Source organism: Symsagittifera roscoffensis, chromosome 1, assembly GCF_963678635.1.
Source record: "Symsagittifera roscoffensis chromosome 1, txSymRosc1.1, whole genome shotgun sequence".
Classification (NCBI taxonomy): Eukaryota; Metazoa; Xenacoelomorpha; order Acoela; family Convolutidae; genus Symsagittifera; species Symsagittifera roscoffensis.
This window is the reverse complement of record NC_087062.1, coordinates 35,030,757-35,048,328: the sequence shown is the minus strand read 5'-3', so window position 1 is coordinate 35,048,328 and position 17,572 is coordinate 35,030,757. Positions and strand designations below refer to the sequence as shown.

The window sequence follows — 17,572 nt, the reverse complement described above, 5'->3', positions numbered from 1 at the left end:
GTTATGACCCTCGGAAAAGGCATATTTGTGACTTTTTGACAATTTTTTCTACTCTTCTCGAAGAGTTCTGAGATTTTGGTTTCAATGGGTAGAACGGATTGTAAAAAGCTGCCCTAAATAAATTAATACGGCTGAAAATTTATGGCCCTGGGAAAAGTTAAATTTTCGTTTTTTGACAGTTTTTTTATTTTGTCTTCTAAAAACTACAATCCCTAATGGGAGATTTTGAAATCAATCGAAAGGATAGTTTCTTAGAAGCTCCGCTGCATAAACAGCTACGCCAAAATTTCCTACGAAAAAAGTTATGATCCTCGGAAAAAAACATAGATGTGACTTTTTGATCGTTTTTATAACTTCTTTTCGAAAACTGCACTCCTTAATCTGAGAGTTTGAATTGAATCGAAATGATAGGTTGTTAGAAGTTCCGTTCCACTGCATAAACGGCTGCGCCCAAAAATTACCCCATAGTTATGACCCGTGGAAAAGTCATATTTGTGAATTTTTGACTGTTCAATTTTTTTAATCACTTCGAAAACTACTTTTATAAATCTGAGATAATGGATACCACCCAAGTTTTTTAAACGAAAATTTATGGCCCTAGGAAAAGTTACATTTTCCGTTTTTTTTGAACATTTTTCAAACTTTTTGGCTTCTCTCGAAAACTACCCTCCCAAATATGAGATTGAGGTTTCAATGGAGACAACGGGATGTAAGAAGCTCCACGGCTTTAGCAGCTTTGTCCAAATTTGTATACACGAAAATTCATGAAAAGTTAAAATTTGATTTTTGACCTTTTTTACCTCAAATTTGATATTTTTATTTCAAACGAAAGAACGGGTTGTAAGAGGCTTCCCTGTATAAGCGGCTACGACCAAATTTTGTACAAAAAATTACGCCCTCAGAAAAATCTCTTTTGGAACTGTTTGACAGTTTTTTTAAACGTACTGAATTTTCTCGAAAACCACCCTCTGAAAATTGAGGTTTTGGCTTCAATGGAAAAATCAGGGAGGTATTTGAAGCTTACCTGCACAAGCGGCCCGTTTTCTTTCTCATTAAAAGTAATGGGCTCGGAAAAGTTTGATTACCTGACCGTTTTTTGAAACTTTTTTTTTTCTAAAACTACCCAGCCGGATGTGGCATCAAGGGTTTAATCGAGGAAACAGGTCGTGGGAAGCCTCCTTGCAATAAGCGGCTACGCCTCAAAACTTGTAAGAAATTTGACAGAAGTGAAGTCCTATTTTAGAATATTTGAAATTACCCGTTTCATCTCGAATCAGTACAACAAATTCAAAAAATATCAAACAGGTAGCTTTAGCTGGTTCCCTAGTTTTCTAAATGAATATCGAGTACCTCTGAGGTCTACGAGCTGAAAAACAGTTGCACGTGAAATTTTTTTTCTTTATCAGATTGAGTGCTTTTTCAGATTGACGTGATTTGTGCAACGAGTCTTGTGACTTTCTACTATTCAACGTAAGCAGTATCAAGTATCGAACCAACATGACTGATCTGACTCCTGAGCAAAATGGAGGTGTCTTGAAGACCATTCTGGTCGAAGGCTCCGGGGATTCTCCAATGACTGGAGACACTGTTTCTGTTCACTATGTGGGAACCCTTTTGGACGGAGGCGAACAGTTTGATTCCAGTCGAGACCGCGACCAGAAGTTCGAGTTCACACTTGGTACTGGTCAAGTAATCAAAGGGTGGGATTTGGGTGTAGCGTCAATGAAAAAAGGAGAGAAATGTGATCTGATCTGCAAAGCGGATTACGCTTATGGAAAGGACGGGTCATCACCCAAAATTCCAGGAGACGCTACTCTTAAATTTGAAGTAGAACTTTTTGATTTCTTTGGCGAAGATATCAGTGACGAGAAAGATAAATCTATTCAGAAGAGGATTCTCAATAAAGGCGGTGGTTGGACAACACCTAATGACGGAGCCAGATTGAAAGTGGAAATTGAAGGTTTTACTGTTCCCGGAAATGAAAGCTTCGGGATCTTCGATGGAGATCTCTTACACGGAGAGGAGTGCGCTAATGGGTTCCCGAAGTTCATTGAGACAGTGCTTGATGATATGAAAACGGGCGAAAAATGTGAGCTAACTGTAACGTCGAAGCACGGATTTCGCGAAGCGAGTGCTGCATTCGCGAATGCGCCTCTGAACTCAGACATGAAGTTTGTGATCAACCTGAAGACTTTTGAGAAGGAGAAGGAAAGCTGGGAAATGAACAGTGAGGAGAAAATTCAGCAGGCTGAACTGAAAAGAGATTCGGCAAAGAATTATTTGGAGAAGGGAAACTTGGAGATGGCCATCAAGTTTTTCGATAAGGTTGTTAAGATTCTGGAGGATGAGATCAAAGGTCCAAGAGCTGTGCATGACGATTTGAGTGACAGCGATGACGAAGAGGGCGAGAAGGCGGAGGCCACGCCAGCTGGTGATTCAGAGGCTCAGAATGGAAAAGTTGAAAGTAAGTAGTAATTTTGCAATAAGTAAGAAAGGTCGTGAAATTTGTGTTCGCATGCAGTTAATGCAACGTTGTGACTCAAATTAGTGTATATCAGTGCCTTAAGAACAGTTTTAGAAAAGCGCCGATAATGGATGTCGTAAAATAGTACCAAAAGGGTCCCTTAGGGTTGGGTGGTGAATGGGTCGAATCCCTGAAGATGGCGTTCGCCCCCCCCCCCCCCCACAACTAAATCGGCTACTGCTAGTGGTATTTGTTTGCGTTATTACACTAGCTGCGTCAGCTTAGTGTCTTATTACGAACCTTCTTTTTTCTAATCTAACTCGCAAATAATAGTGTTCATTAAAAGTCACTTATTTAGAAATTTCAAGGTAGCAATGGAAATTGTTACCCTTGCGATAAGCAAGGGTATTGCAACCGTGTACTAGACGTTTTTTCCCGCAAACAACTTTGACCACAGGACTCATCTGGACTGATCTCTAACTTGTTTCATAATGTATTCAAATTTCATAGCGTTCCTGGCCAACTTAGCTGGGAGGTAACGAGTATGCCTGGAACTGTATAGGTCCTGGGCTCGAGTCTGATCAGGAACTGTTTTTTTTTCAAGGGAAATATTCTGTTTCAAAAAAATTGTCGGCCAATTATTTGTCTGCTCATCTGTCGTCGGCTGAGTTGTCACATCTTGAAGTTGTTTTTTTTTCTACGCGCATTTTTATTATGTTGCTTTAGTGTTGATTTATGCCTACATTTTGTAATTTTACCTACCTTGACTTCAGATTTCCTCTTTTTTATGTTTCGCTAAAAAAATTCCTCGGCCAAAGATATTTCGGCATAATTTTCATCGGCTTAATGACCTTATTTCGGGAAGTTTCAAGATCAACGCAAATTTAGCTCTCCCCTCCGCACTTTTCAAGTTGGTTGTATGTTTATCAATCTGTTTGTTGAAATTTTTTTGGAATATTTTTTCGCTTTTCGCAAAAATTTTGGTTTTTCTCAGAAATTTTGTCTAATTTTCAAAAAAATAGTATCAATTGAAAGATCGCTTATTCTTTTGTGTGCCTGCAAACTCCCCAAGAGTCTTTTTTTTCTACAGCCCTCTGTCTACAGCCTTTGAAAAAGTGTGTGGGAATATATGACTCTTATTTTAATTATTTTGTGGTCTCGAAAATACACCTCTCAAATATGAGTTTTTGGTTTGAATGGATGGAACTGTTTTGTAAAATTTCCCGGCAAAAGTGGCCACGACCAAATTTTTTTAGCTAATAAAGTTATGGTCCTCGGAATAGTCAAACTTTTGACCGTTTTAAGGATCTTTTCAACTTTTCTCGAAAATTAACCTCTCAAATCCAATATTGTGAGTTCAATGAGATAACAGGTAGTGGGAAGCTCCTCTGCATTAGCGGACAATATCAAAAAGTTTTACCTAAGAAATTATCGCCCTCTGACAAGTCAAGTTTTTGATTTTTTGACAGTTTTCTTAAACTTTTTGAATATTTAATCACACTGCCATAACTGAGATTTTGGGTTCAATTTTTAGAACGTTTTTCGGGAAGTTAATTTGCTGATGCGACTACGCAAAAGTTTTTTGACTCCCGAAATTTTGCCCTTCGAAAAAGTAAAAGTTTTGCTTTTGACAGTTTTTTTTGAAAGTTTTTGACTTTTCTCCAAAACTACCCTCCCAAATATGATATTTTGGCTTCAATCGAAATTACAGCTTGCGTTAATCCCTCTGAATAAGGTTTTCGTATAATTTTCTCTCGCAAAAATCAATTATTTTCGGGATCGTCAAAAAAATTTTGTTGACCGTTTTTCTTTGTAGCTGAATATCCTGCCAAATCTGATATTATAGGTTTAATCGAATGAACAGGTTGTTCAAAGCCTACCTTTTAAATAAACTTTGCCCACTCTGTTAAACAAACATGTTATCGCTTTCAAACAAGTCAAAATTTTGAAACTTTGACAGTTTTTTTGGAATTCTATTGACTTTAAGTGAAAACTTCCGGGCCGATTCTCAGGTTGTGTTCACTAGAGAAAACCGTCTTTGGAAATATGCACTGATTATGTGGCCATAACCTGCTTTTTTGCAGAAAAGTTTTATGGATTTTGGAAAGTTTTTGAACATGATTTAGAAGTTTCGACCGTTTTTTAGAAACTTTTGAGACTTCTGGAAATTTACACAATCAAATCTGAGATGAAAATTTCCCTTGAAAGAACGGGTTACAATACTTGTTCCTGCAGAAGCAGTGATTCCTTATTTTTTTTCTGAGAGAAATGCTATCTCCTTGGGAAAATTGATTATCTAAAATTTCTTACTCTTCTCACGTATTTTATTAGAGAAACAACTGATGTTTTCGGCAAAGTCCAATTTTTGAAATACACTTTTCGTGCCGTATCAGTACTGCAACTATTAAACACGTACCTCCAGTTTTAGCTGGGCCTGTAATTGTTTTTTACCGAGGCTACGAAAAATTTGATTCACCTAGTTTTCAAAATGTAAAAAAATTTTTGACCTATTTTTTTTTAATGTTTGTATTCTATCGCAAGTGGTGCGAAGCTCTGCTTCGCCTCTGTGGATATTATCTGTTCTCTGGTTTTTTTTTGTAGCTAGTGTCAATCTTCTATCTCCTGCATAAAATTAAGATTCCGTGGCTGAGTGGTTAGTGTGTGTGACTATTAATCTCAAGGTCGCAGTTTGGAATCCCAGTTCGCAGTTTTTGCTAATTCGAGGCTTATTATTTTTTATTGTACTTTATAAAGCTGCTTTTTGTCGTGTTCTCGCTTGTGTTTGCGAATGGAAGATTCACCTCTGTGTTGATATATGTTTTCTGAGACATAAATGAGTGGAAGTGTTTTTTTGACAACATACATTTATTTTTGTTTTCCTTTTTAGCTAAAACAGACCCTCGAGTACTGGATTTACTAGAAACAAGTCACCTTAACCTATCACTCTGTTTCCTCAAATCTAAAAACTACAATAAGGCTATGGAGCACTGCGACGATGTTCTTTCTGGAAGTGAAGAAGTTGCAGAGGCGAGGATGGAGAAAGCACTTTTCCGAAAAGCCGAGTGCCTTCTTTCCCTACACGAGTATGACAAAGCGAAATCTCTGTTCGGCGACGTAGTCCAACAGTTCCCTAAAAACGCAACTGCCAGAAAACGATTGGAAGAGTGCAGCAAACGAGCCAAGGAGGAAAAAGAGAAGGAAAAACAGAGATACCAGAGGATGTTCAAAAATTTCTCAACATAAACTGATTCCCGATTTGAACAACATGATGATGATGACTGAAAAATGCTGCAACCGAATTGGTTTAGTAACCGCGAACGTTCATTTCATTGAATGAAAAACGTTTGGCAGTGAATGATACGTTATGAAGATGCTTTCAATTTTTTCTTTTCGCTTTGTTTCATTTGTATGACTAAGTAGACTCATTCCTTCTAGAGATCGGGCCTGTTTATTTGAAGAATTGTCAGATATTATCAGGAAACTAGGCCTAATATCAAAGATATACGTTGTGTTTGTTTAGTTTGTTGCTCGATTGTTCACGAAGACGTCTCCATTTTGTCTAATTAATATTATAATGATTATAAATTTTTGATGCTATTGACAACCTAGGGAAATATCTGAGAGAAGCATCAGAAAAATCTTTGAACGAGCTTTCCGAGCCTGGGATTAGTAAGTGTTATCACTGGAACAAGAACTTACATTTGTTTCAAGTCTTATTTTTTCTGGTTCAGTTGCCAGCATGAAGAAATTATGTAGGTCCAGATGATTTTTTTCTAGGCCGGGAAAAGTTTTAAAATGCTCGATTAACTACTAATGTGTATTCATAATTAATGAGTTTATGAATGCATTTTTGTATGTGCTTTTTAGTTCAATTGAAATTCATTTGCTAAAAGGAGGGAAAATTCTGCTCTCCAATTTCGAAAGAAAGTGCAAATGGTACTTGAAACATGAATGGTTTCTAGTTTCAAAAATAGACCTAAATTTTAAGAAATTATTTTTGGTGGTATTTAACCATCATTATTATATATTAGTGGTATATAACCAGCCGAGGTATTAAACAGCCGAATTATTAACCAGCCGAAAACACTGTGGTATATAATAGATATTACTCTTGCGATTAGCAAGCGTTATCAAATCGGAATGTAGGCTTTTTTGGGTTAACAACTAGTTTAACAAAATCAGTTGAATCAAGTTTGAGTTTTCATGAAATTGAGCATGTCAGCTGCATGACATGCTCAGTTTATGAAAATTCAGATTCAGCCACTGGGTAGGTACTAGTTACTACAGGGTAGTTTCAGGGGGACTTGAAATTTTCAAAATTTTTCTACAAAACCAGTTTTTTTTGCGGCTCAACTGCTGTCTGACCAAACTTTCTTTACACAAAATTCTGTTCCTTGGAATAGTCAAATTTTTGATTTTTCGACCGTTTTATTCTTTTTTAACTTTTCTCGAAAACTAACCTCCCAAACATGAGGTTGTGGGCTCAATGGAGATCAAGGGTAGTGGGAAGCTGCATTAGCGGTCATTCACAATTTTTCTACACAAAAAGTTATCGTCCTCGGAAACGTCAATTTTTTTAGCTTTTTTTCCTAATTTTTAGTTTTACCGAAAGTTACTTCCCATATCTGAAATTTTGACTCCTCCCCAATATGAGATTTTGGGTTCAATTGACACAAAAAATATGGCCCTCGGAAAAGTCTAAGTTCTGATTGACCGTTTTTTGAAACTTTTGACTTTTTTCGAGGACTACCCTGCCAAACTTGGGTTTTTGGGTTCTATCGAAATTTCAAAGCAGGTGATTTTTTTCTGCTTAAGCGGCTACGCCCAATTTCTGATTTGTTGACCGTTTTTTGGACTTCTCTCGATGACTACCCTGCCAAATCTGATATCATTGGCTTAGTCGACACAACATCTTGTTGGATGCTCACTTTTATATTTTACTGGGCGTGGTTTTTTTCGAAAAATTTATGGCCTTCAAACAATTGAAAGTTTTGAACTTTTGACCGTTTTTGAAGTTTTTTACTATGCTCGAAATTTCTAATCTCAATGAAAATTTCAATCGAAGAAAGCGGTTGTGCGATTTTTTCATGCAAATAACTCCCTAATTTTTTGTAAGAGAAAGGTAGTCTTTGGGTAAATTCCAAAGTCTCAAAATTTTTCATCTCACTTATTTTATTAGAGACACAACTAGTGTTTTGGGCAAAGTCCAAGTTTTGAAACTCCGCATTTCGTCATGCATCAGTATAACAAATTGAAAAGATATCAAAAACGCTTGCCTCCAGCTTTAGCTGGCCTTAAGCGTCCTTCATCGAGACACACGAAATTTTTCGTTCACCTAGTTTTTTTTGACGTTCCTCATTTTTTCGACTTAGACTCTTTTATGACTGTGTTGTATAGCAAGTGGTGCGAAGCTCCGCTTCGCCTCTGTGTGTAATTGTAACGAAATTTATGCAGACTCATTTTATGATGCTAACTTTGGGCTGGCTTTTATACCCCGCGCATTTTCGCTTGGCTTATACTTCGGCTGGTTTATTTACTCTCGTTATCACAAATTGAAAAGATATCAAAAACGCTTGCCTCCAGCTTTAGCTGGCCTTAAGCGTCCTTCATCGAGACACACGAAATTTTTCGTTCACCTAGTTTTTTTTGACGTTCCTCATTTTTTCGACTTAGACTCTTTTATGACTGTGTTGTATAGCAAGTGGTGCGAAGCTCCGCTTCGCCTCTGTGTGTAATTGTAACGAAATTTATGCAGACTCATTTTATGATGCTAACTTTGGGCTGGCTTTTATACCCCGCGCATTTTCGCTTGGCTTATACTTCGGCTGGTTTATTTACTCTCGTTATCTTTTGATCCATTAAAAAAAGTTTGGTTTTTTGATAAAAAATGCCAGTCATTACTTTGAAGAAATTCTATACAAATGTTTTTGGTCACAATTAAATTAAAATTTAGGTCTTATTTTCTGTTTCGAGTTCTTTGACACTTTTTCAACTGCCTACAGACAGTTGAAAAAGTGTCAAAGAATGCTTTTGAGTTTCAGGCGAAAGTTACAAAATTTGTGAGATTGAACTCAATTTTAATTACAACGAATTGAATTCTTTTACATTTGGGTTTTTAGCAAAGTTTTTTATTCTTGTTTGTAAGCTTGTTCAATTGCACTTTTATATAAAAAAAAGAAAACAACTTTTTAATAATTGAAATATTTTTGTGATTTTGACCTTTTTTTAATCATTGTGGTTACCATCATGTATACCACCTTACCCTAAGTACATAAATGGCACCCGTGGATACTATATGGGCAGTGCATGTTTTTTTAAATCAATTTTATGTCGCCTAAATAATTCGGTTGAGTTTGAGCTCATTGGCTGCCGGCTTCAATTCCGTCGGATTATTTACCAAGTATCTTGTTTCCTACAATTCTCCTATTTTGTTTATGAAATTGATAAGACCCTAGCGCCAAATGTCATTTTCGCAAATTCAACACCATTGGGACCTCTTAAAAATATCTTTTTTTTCTTGATCATTTGTTTCAAATGTAGCATAGTTGGAAGTCATTTTTGCTGGTTGTTGAGCGTTTTGCTGTTTTAACCCTGTATGTGTTGTTTCGCAAGTGGTTCAATTCAGTTTTCGCAAAATATAGTTTCTGTTTGCTTGCAAAAAAACTCATGCTTGAAACAGTCTGTGCTACTTGCAGATGATCCGGAGGATATTCATGATTAGTTTCCATTTATGTTTTTATAATATTCGCTGTCTTGCATAAAATTAAATTTTAACTTTTTAAATTAGGTATAATTCAGCTGTTGGCTCGCTTGCTTCATTCGCTCGATTTAAGACAAAAAATCAAAAATTTCAAACCGGTTTTTCTCGACACTGGAAAAAAATGTGTTTTTAATGTGGTTCGAATCACGATTGTAAGGGCTTTAATATGATATGTCACTCAACCCAGTCCGATGATTATTTGTGCTTCCTGATTTTTCATGGAAAACAAAAAGAAAAAACTAATACACGCCCAAATACAAAGTTCCTCCCCATTTTCATTGGTCGGAACAAAAAAAAACTTACCCTAGTACAAAGTTCTCCCCATTTTCAATGGTCGAGGCAAAAAAAATCACATTTATCAAATGTTCGGAACAATAAGTTCAGGTATCAAGTTCTGAAATCATGGCTTGACAATTCATATTTCAGCAATGGAATGTCACTCCTGTTTGCGGTCATTCAATTTGAACTGATTTGTGATAACGGGTTTTTGTACAAGCGAATGTTTCAAATGAATATTCTTCTTGCGCTTTTTTAAAGATGAGCTTATGCAGACAGTGATCTTTCCAGATTGCTGATGGCTTCAACTTCTGCTATGCCTCCAGGGCGTCCTAAACTGGACGAAGTTACTTGTCCAGAGCATCCAGATGCAACTATGATCGAGGACTACAGAGCTGGAGACATGGTTTGCTCCATGTGTGGTAAAGTTGTTGTGGAGAGATGTATAGATGTCTCCTCAGAATGGAGATCTTTCGCAGATTCGGGCGAGGATAAAAGTCGTGTGGGAGAAGTTGAGAACCATCTTTTAACTGGCAGTGGACTCGGAACAGTGGCCGAGAGGACTTCGCATCTCTCGCACAACGACCAATTCGATTACAGTAGACAAACGATGGTACGCGCGCAGAACACAGCTGACAGGACACTCACAGCTGGGTACAGAGAAATTACGACTATGGCGGATAGAATTAATCTACAGGAAACTATTATAACCAGAGCGAAAACATGTTACAAACAGCTAATCGAATCGGGCAAGTATAGAGGTAAGAACCGAATCGCAGTCGCCGCTTCGTGCATCCACATTGCATGCAGACAGGAAGGAGTTCCAAGGTCATTTAAAGAAACTGTGGCTATCTCAAATGTCGATAAAACTGAACTTGGTCGAACGTACAAAAAAGTTCTAAAGGCTCTGGAGTCGTCTGTCGAAATAATCAAGTCAGGAGATTTCATGGCAAGGTTCTGTGGTAGTTTAGAACTGCCACATTCGGTTAGAAAAGCGTCGGAGCATATTGCAAATAAGGCGGTGGAGCTGAACATTGTTGCGGGCAGGAGCCCTGTATCAGTAGCAGCGGCGGCAATATACTTGGCGTCTCATGCATCCGACTTCCCGAAAAGTAAAGAACAGATAGCTGCAATTTCCGGAGCCGCTGAAGTCACAATTAAACAATCGTATAAGATGTTGCTTCCTCATGTGAAGATCTTGTTTCCAGAAAACACAAATAATGTGACTTGGAATCTGAATGACTTGCCATCGCAGTGAAGACTTTTTAAGACTCAAAGAATAATGTAATTTATTTTGTTTCAATTTGTTGTTTTGGTATTGAATAGCGTTCGGCACATTAATTCTGATTGATTTTTTTCTGTAAGGTCCCCCTCTGGTGACAGTAGGGTCCCCATCTGATGATATTTTACAACTCATTTCTGATTGGCCTACACTACTGTTTTTCGGAGCCTAGTATCAAGATAAGTAAGACAACTACTTGTGCTGTTGTCGCGGTGTAAAACCTGATCGCTCAATAATGTTGAATTTTGACGTTGAATTAGTTGAAACCAAACCGCTATTTGAGCGAGAATCGAGACAAATATGGATCAAAGAGGAACACTACCAGTGGGAACTAACATTGAATTCAGGTGTTTTCCTCTGCGCAAAATCAAGTACCCCAAAGAAACGTCTTGTTTTAGCCCATCGGGTGGAGATTAACAATCCATGCATAGTATGCCTATTATGAGGAAATAAAGAGGTTAATATATAATTTTTTTACTATTATTTAATGAGCACGATGATAAAACATAGCTAGTAGATCATTAAATAATAGTCAGAAAGTTTTTTCATCCTGCTCCAAGTCCCCTTATCACCTTACCCTACCTGCAGTGGACAAAAAAGTGCACTGAATCTGAAATAATTTCGATCATTTGAAAATATGTAGTTAGGATGTTCAACAGGTAGGATAATAATTGAATCTAACTGAATTATCCTATCATTTGGAACAAAAGGGGGCTAAGTGGACAAAAATTGTAATCTGATTTGAAAAAGACTAATATAAAGGTTACAACTAACTATCCAACGATAATTTACATGGGCTGAATCAAAAGGATTGTTTTTTCTTTGAAGTCACTATGAATTCTCGCTATGTGAAAACTATATAACAGGGTCCATTTACTCAAAAAGAAAAGGGTATCGAGCATAACAGGGTTCATTTACTCAAAAAGAAAAGGGTATCGAGCATAAAATGGTGAGAGGAAAAGTTACAAAAAGTGCATAAAATTGGACTTCGTGATCACTTGTTATTTGGCCATCAGCATACATAGATTGTTACAATTAAAACGTGCATTATCAAAGACAGTTTTTTTGTATTCTCCGTCAGTCATTAATCAGCAAAAAATTGAAGAAACATTGATTTTCGTTCAATTACACAAAGATCTTAGCGTCACTAGTGATACAAAGTTTTATGCCAGTTTTTAGTTGTAAAAAGTGTGGTGTGCAAAATTGCGACGTTTCATTTTTTGAAAAAAATTTCAAATTATTTCAAGTGTAAGCCTGAACCAGTCATTCCATAACATACTTGTTATTCATCAAGACTCATTTGACAAACCTAAACTAGCCGATGGAATCATTTCACAAAGACGAAACCAAGTAGACGTGAATTTAGAGATGATCAGCTGAAAGAAAGAATGCAGAAAACGTAAGTAAGAGAAAATAAGATCTCCAATTAACCTTTCGACAGCAGTTTCAATAGTTAGAGAAATTTGTAATCAAATCGAATGTGTTTACCATGGCAAGGCAAAAGTCTTAGCATTCAACGAATAAAGTTATACACAAACGAAACTAAAACTTATGATTACTTATTTAAAAAGTACCGTTGGCAATTTGTTTAATCCTTTGCCAACATATTTGATCTGTGGTAATTAAATACAGATTCAGAATTTCGAAGTTTGCCATGTTTTTCTAAAAAGCAAAAACAAGATTGAGCATTGTAAAATGCACGGATAAGTTCCTGTCAAGATATTTTTAGTCTCTTGAGGCAAAAACTGCGTGATTGTCAGAAAATACAGATGGAAAACGTACAAATGTGTTGATTTATGTGTATATAGGACAAAATATGAAAGTCTTTGTACTTATTTTTCCTTATTCCGGCCAAAAAAATTTTTTTTTCTTTTTTCCTTTAAAAAAGAAAGTAGATAAAATAATAGAATTCGTGATCTCTTTCTGTGCCGTTACATTTAAAACGTGTTTTTTGAAAAACAGTTTTTTATGTACTCGGTCAGTCTTAATCAGCAAAACTTTTAAGAAACACTGAACTTCGTTCAATCACTCAATTTTTTGTAAATGTAAGTTTAAGCCAGTCATTCCATAACATACTTATGATTCATAAAGGCTGAAACCCGCTCATAAATGACAAACTTAAACTAGCTGATGGAATTGTTTCACAAAGAGGAAATGAAGGAAACGTGATTTTAGAGAATAAGATCTTCAATTAACCTTTCGACAGCAGTTTCAATAGTTAGAGAAATTTGTAATCAAATCGAATGTGTTTACCATGGCAAGGCAAAAGTCTTAGCATTGAACGAATAAAGTTATACACAAACGAAACTAATTCTTATGATTACTTGTTTAAAACGTACCGTTGGCAATTTGTTTAATCCTTTGCCAACATATTTGATTGTCAGAAAATACAGATGGAAAACGTACAAATGTGTTGATTTATGTGTATATAGGACAAAAGTTGAAAGTCTTTGTACTTATTTTTCCTTATTTTTTTGGCCTTATTCCGGCCAAAAAAAATTTTTCTCTTTTTTCCTTAAAAAAACGCATAAAATAACAGAATTTGTGATCTCTTTCTGTGCCGTTATATTTAAAACGTGCATTTTGAAAAACAGTTTCTTGTGTACTCCGTCAGTCATTAATCAGCAAAACTTTTAAGAAACACTGAACTTCGTTCAATCTTTCAGTTTTTTTATAGTGTAAGTTTGATCCAGTCATTCCGTAACATACTTATGATTCATAAAGGCTGAAACCCGCTCATAAATGACTAACTTAAACTAGCTGATGGAATTGTTTCACAAACACAAAATGAAGGAAACGTGACTTTAGAGAATATAAGTTAAAAGAAAAATGCAGGAAACGTAGGTAAGAGAAAGTAAGATTTTCAGTTAACTTTGCGACAACAATTTCAATCTTTAAAGAAATTTGTAATCAAATAGACTTTTATATCAAGGCAAGATAAAAGTCTTAGCATTCAACGAACAAAATTATAGACAAACAAAACTAATGCTTATGATTATTTGTGTAAAGTTTACCGTTCGTGATTTGTTCAATCCACTGCCAACAAATTTAATCAGTGGTTATTCAAAACAGTTTAAGATTTTCAAAGTTTGCCAAGTTTTTTCCAAAGAGGGAAACATAAGTTCGAGCAATGTATTATTAGCTGTCTTGTGCTACGTGTTGAAGAGCAAATATCCAATATTTTTCATGAGCTGTTGTGTACCAAGACATATCCCCGCCTCTAATTTCGTAGAAAAGGGCACTCTTGAAACGAGGGAAAAAAGTAGCATTTTGTTGTCGATATGGAGTGACAAGTTCAAATACAAATTTTCAACATTACAAGAAACATTTTGCTTGAATTGCGAATCTTTGACATTTCCTAGAACAGAGAACAAATCCAGAATGAGGCGGCGTAGTTGCATGAGCTACTTCTTCAATAATAAACTTTTGCGAAAGGAATTTGTCATGAAGTCCGAATAAGAAAATCTGCTGTTCATCCATGTTTCGCATAATTTTTTTTTTGAAAGCAATGACCGTTCTGGAACGATATTCAGCCTTTTGAGCAAAGTATCTCCTCAGAAAGCATCAGATACATTTTAAGTGATCGCATGCGGTCCATTCCTTTTTCTGCAATTTGGTTGACAACACTTTTAGTTTCATTGAACTTCATCACTTTTCGTTTCATTTCGTTTCAATTTTAAAAAGATGTTTCGATTATTTAATTCGACTAATTTAAGTGTAGATCAACTGAGGGCAAGGTGGCCGTCCTCTAAAAGCGCAACATGTTGCCGAGTTATTAGTAACTTTTCAATTGTTAAAAATGTCAATGCGAATGCTAATTTCATGGAAATTGTGTTCGAGTCACTACCGTTGAAGTGGACCGGTTTTTAAAGTGGATCGAACTCTCACTTGATATCCACTCACTTTATATATATCCACTGACCGGATATATCTTCACTCACTTGATATAATTGACATAAGCAGATGTTGATTTTTGAACGCTGCTTTACTCAAGTTGCTGTTCTGTAAAATTTACAGAAACGGTGTCGGGCACACCAGATTGAGACCTACGAAGGTTTCATAGGCTTCATTATACTTAGAAACCGTTATTTCGGTTATCAATTTTTCCCAAATACCTTCAATGGGTCTGTCAATTTAGCTATCGTATAGCAGATGCGTGAAATAGGGTTTTTGAACAACAACAGGGACAGCATGTGAGTGAAGGGTTGCTTTGCTCATTTCTGTGAGTTTTCCTACCCTTACTGCAATCAAAAGATCAGCAAGCTCCTTGACTTTGGATTGTCTCTTTTAGAGATTTCACTTCGAACATTCGAAGCAAATCAAAATGATTGGTTTTAATGAAAGATTAAGAAACTCTCGGTGTTGGCTGTTTTAAAAGGAGCTCATCTATGACAGTAGAGTTGATACAAATCACCGTCAAGAATCAACCCTTATCCTCTGAACGGCTCATTTTTATAATTTTTTGTGAACAGCTGATTTTTTATGAACTGCGCATAAGAGATCAGCTTTCATGAAAGAGCGTTCATCCAAGATCAAACATGGTGTGTTTCTATTTCGCCATATGTGATTTTTCCACCTCGGCATCGTTCTTGTGTGCTTTTCTGGGTCACTTGATGTAGAAAAGAAACTGACAGCTTTGTGATTGGCACTACCATTTATGTGTGAAACAGAAAGAGTTGTTAAGGCTGCTGATATTACAGTTGCACACTCTGGGTCAGCATCTTCGCACATGAACTGTTTCCGAAGCGCATTAATAACGAAGGATTTATCTGCTCCAGCTTCACCAATAACGAAAATACGTTCGGGCTTCTTGTTTTCCGTTCTTTTTAGTTTTCTGAACATCTCGTCTCAACTGCTCGTTCTCCGAACGTTTGATCTCGATTTATTGCATGAACCTTCAAGTAGTATGCATATAGTGCGTTAGGATCGGGGGGGGGGGGTTGTCATACATGGATGACCATTAGGTATAAATCATAATGGTCACCATGTATTAAATGATCAGCAATGGTCACCATGTAATAATCCTAATTGTCACCATGTATAATTTTATACCTAATAGTCCTCATGTAAAACTTCGGTATATTATTGAGTATTCCCACTGAACGTTGTGGAAACGGGAATGGAATTAAGTTTTGGTCGGTGCATGTTTTCGCTTCTAAAGTTTGGGGGTATTGGCTTGTTTACATGTAAAATGACGTTATATACCTATTATATGCGACCAAACTATATGGTATATAGGAAGGCACAAGATTTTGGCAGCGTAGCTTAACTGTTGGCTGCGGTGAACGATTTCCTTCAAAAATGCATGTTTTATTGCTGAATCTCGAAGAAAGCAAAATTCGTCAAGTGCGGCGGCCGCCACCTCTATTTAGGCAAAAATCAATTTGACCAAAATAAGAATGAAAAATTTCGTTCAGCCAAATGAAGGTACAAACAAAGAAAAATTATGAAACACTGAAAACTCTAAAATAATGAAACTGGCTTGAAGGTTTCGACATTTCCATTTTCCGTCTCTACAGGAGACTGAAAAAACGTCTAAAATCTATGACAAAAACTTTGATTTTATAGAAAGGTTGAAAGAGCTAATAAGTTGAAGTGGGTTAAGATCTTGAAAAACGAGAACACTGATGAAAGCCAAAAGTGCCCATTATTTTTGCTGCAACCATTTCTAAGACTTGTACCGAACTTGTTACTATAAAATTGAAGTGGAACAAAATTTCGTGGGGTCCGAGTAGAGGAAAACGCATGGCGCTCGACTCTCAGCCGAAAGGCGGCGTTTCGAAACCCGTCCGGAAATTGTACTGAAAGGAGGCAACAGTTGCTGGTATGGTGATATCCCCCCATAGATCGATTTTGTACTTTTTTTCTCACTTTGATAAAAAGCTTAATTTCTCGAATTACTGCTATTCAGTTAACAATTGGGTAAAATTTCAATTACTAAAAGAATGTATTGTTCAAAATTAAATTGTAAAATGTATAAATCAACCATATTAAATGGTTAGTTAATGGGTAATCATGTGAGTTAGGAAACGTTTCAAAACATGATCAGTTATGTAAACAAAATCAGAAGCATCACCATTAAAGTTTTTATCAAAAATCAAATGTGCAATATAAATACAAAAAGAACCGCACATGGTAGAGTTTGAGTCTTGCATGGGAAAGTTTGTCATCAATTCAGTCACCTGATGAAAATTCTCGTTCAATCGTTTATACAGATTGGTGTACTGCCAAAGAGGAAGACCGAGAGGATCAGCAAAATATAAAATATTTCTTCTGTTGCAAATCACAATCCAATGTGTCCCCGGAGAATCTGATTTTGAAGTGTTCACAATCATAAAGATATTGTTTGGGATGTGAGGTGGAAAATTGTCGGCTGCAAATACTCCAGAAAACTTATATTTCAGATGTTTACAATTCTGAATGAGTTCCTGCAACTGGATTTCATCCATTTTCAGACTGTCGAAATGGGAAGGACGTTCTTTGTAACTTTGCGGTCGGAGGTAATAAATACATTGGATGAGCGTATACCCCAAACAAAAATTTCCAGGTTTGCTGTCAAAGCGTTTGAGAATTGAAGATCGAGTGAAACTGAGCAGTTAGTAAGCTCTGGATGCAAGAAGTCATGAGCTGCCTGCTGTGTGCTAGTGAGATCAAAACACATAATAAAGTGCTGTTGGTAGTTATCCAGAGTGATTCCCAGCCCGCAGTGCAACAAACCCAGCGCTGATAGTGTGTTGAAGAAGAGACGTTTATGATCTTGTGTACTGATTGGTGTACTTGCTATTGGTAA

General features: G+C 36.4%; 2 protein-coding genes across 2 annotated transcripts; both read left to right on the top strand.

Moving 5' to 3' along the window:
- The first annotated feature begins 1,420 nt into the window (after window positions 1–1,420).
- LOC134843414 (peptidyl-prolyl cis-trans isomerase FKBP4-like) lies at window positions 1,421–5,857 on the top strand. The gene is made up of 2 exons (XM_063859609.1): window positions 1,421–2,464; window positions 5,352–5,857. The coding sequence occupies exons 1-2, from the start codon at window positions 1,498–1,500 to the stop codon at window positions 5,705–5,707; spliced, it is 1,323 nt and encodes a 440-aa protein (XP_063715679.1). The 5' UTR covers window positions 1,421–1,497; the 3' UTR covers window positions 5,708–5,857.
- A 3,797-nt stretch (window positions 5,858–9,654) lies between these two features.
- On the top strand, window positions 9,655–10,803 carry LOC134856695 (transcription initiation factor IIB-like). Its single transcript, XM_063872966.1, has one exon. It carries the CDS (start codon window positions 9,799–9,801, stop codon window positions 10,756–10,758), a length of 960 nt encoding a protein of 319 aa, XP_063729036.1. The 5' UTR covers window positions 9,655–9,798; the 3' UTR covers window positions 10,759–10,803.
- Window positions 10,804–17,572: the final 6,769 nt, after the last annotated feature.

Bases quoted from the DNA above. Each gene is read 5' to 3' on its own strand.
- LOC134843414 (XM_063859609.1), top strand. From the start codon at position 1,498: ATGACTGATCTGACTCCTGAGCAAAATGGAGGTGTCTTGAAGACCATT. The intron at 2,465-5,351 runs GTAAGTAGTAAT...TTTCCTTTTTAG, and splicing joins TCAGAATGGAAAAGTTGAAA to CTAAAACAGACCCTCGAGTA.
- LOC134856695 (XM_063872966.1), top strand. From the start codon at position 9,799: ATGGCTTCAACTTCTGCTATGCCTCCAGGGCGTCCTAAACTGGACGAA.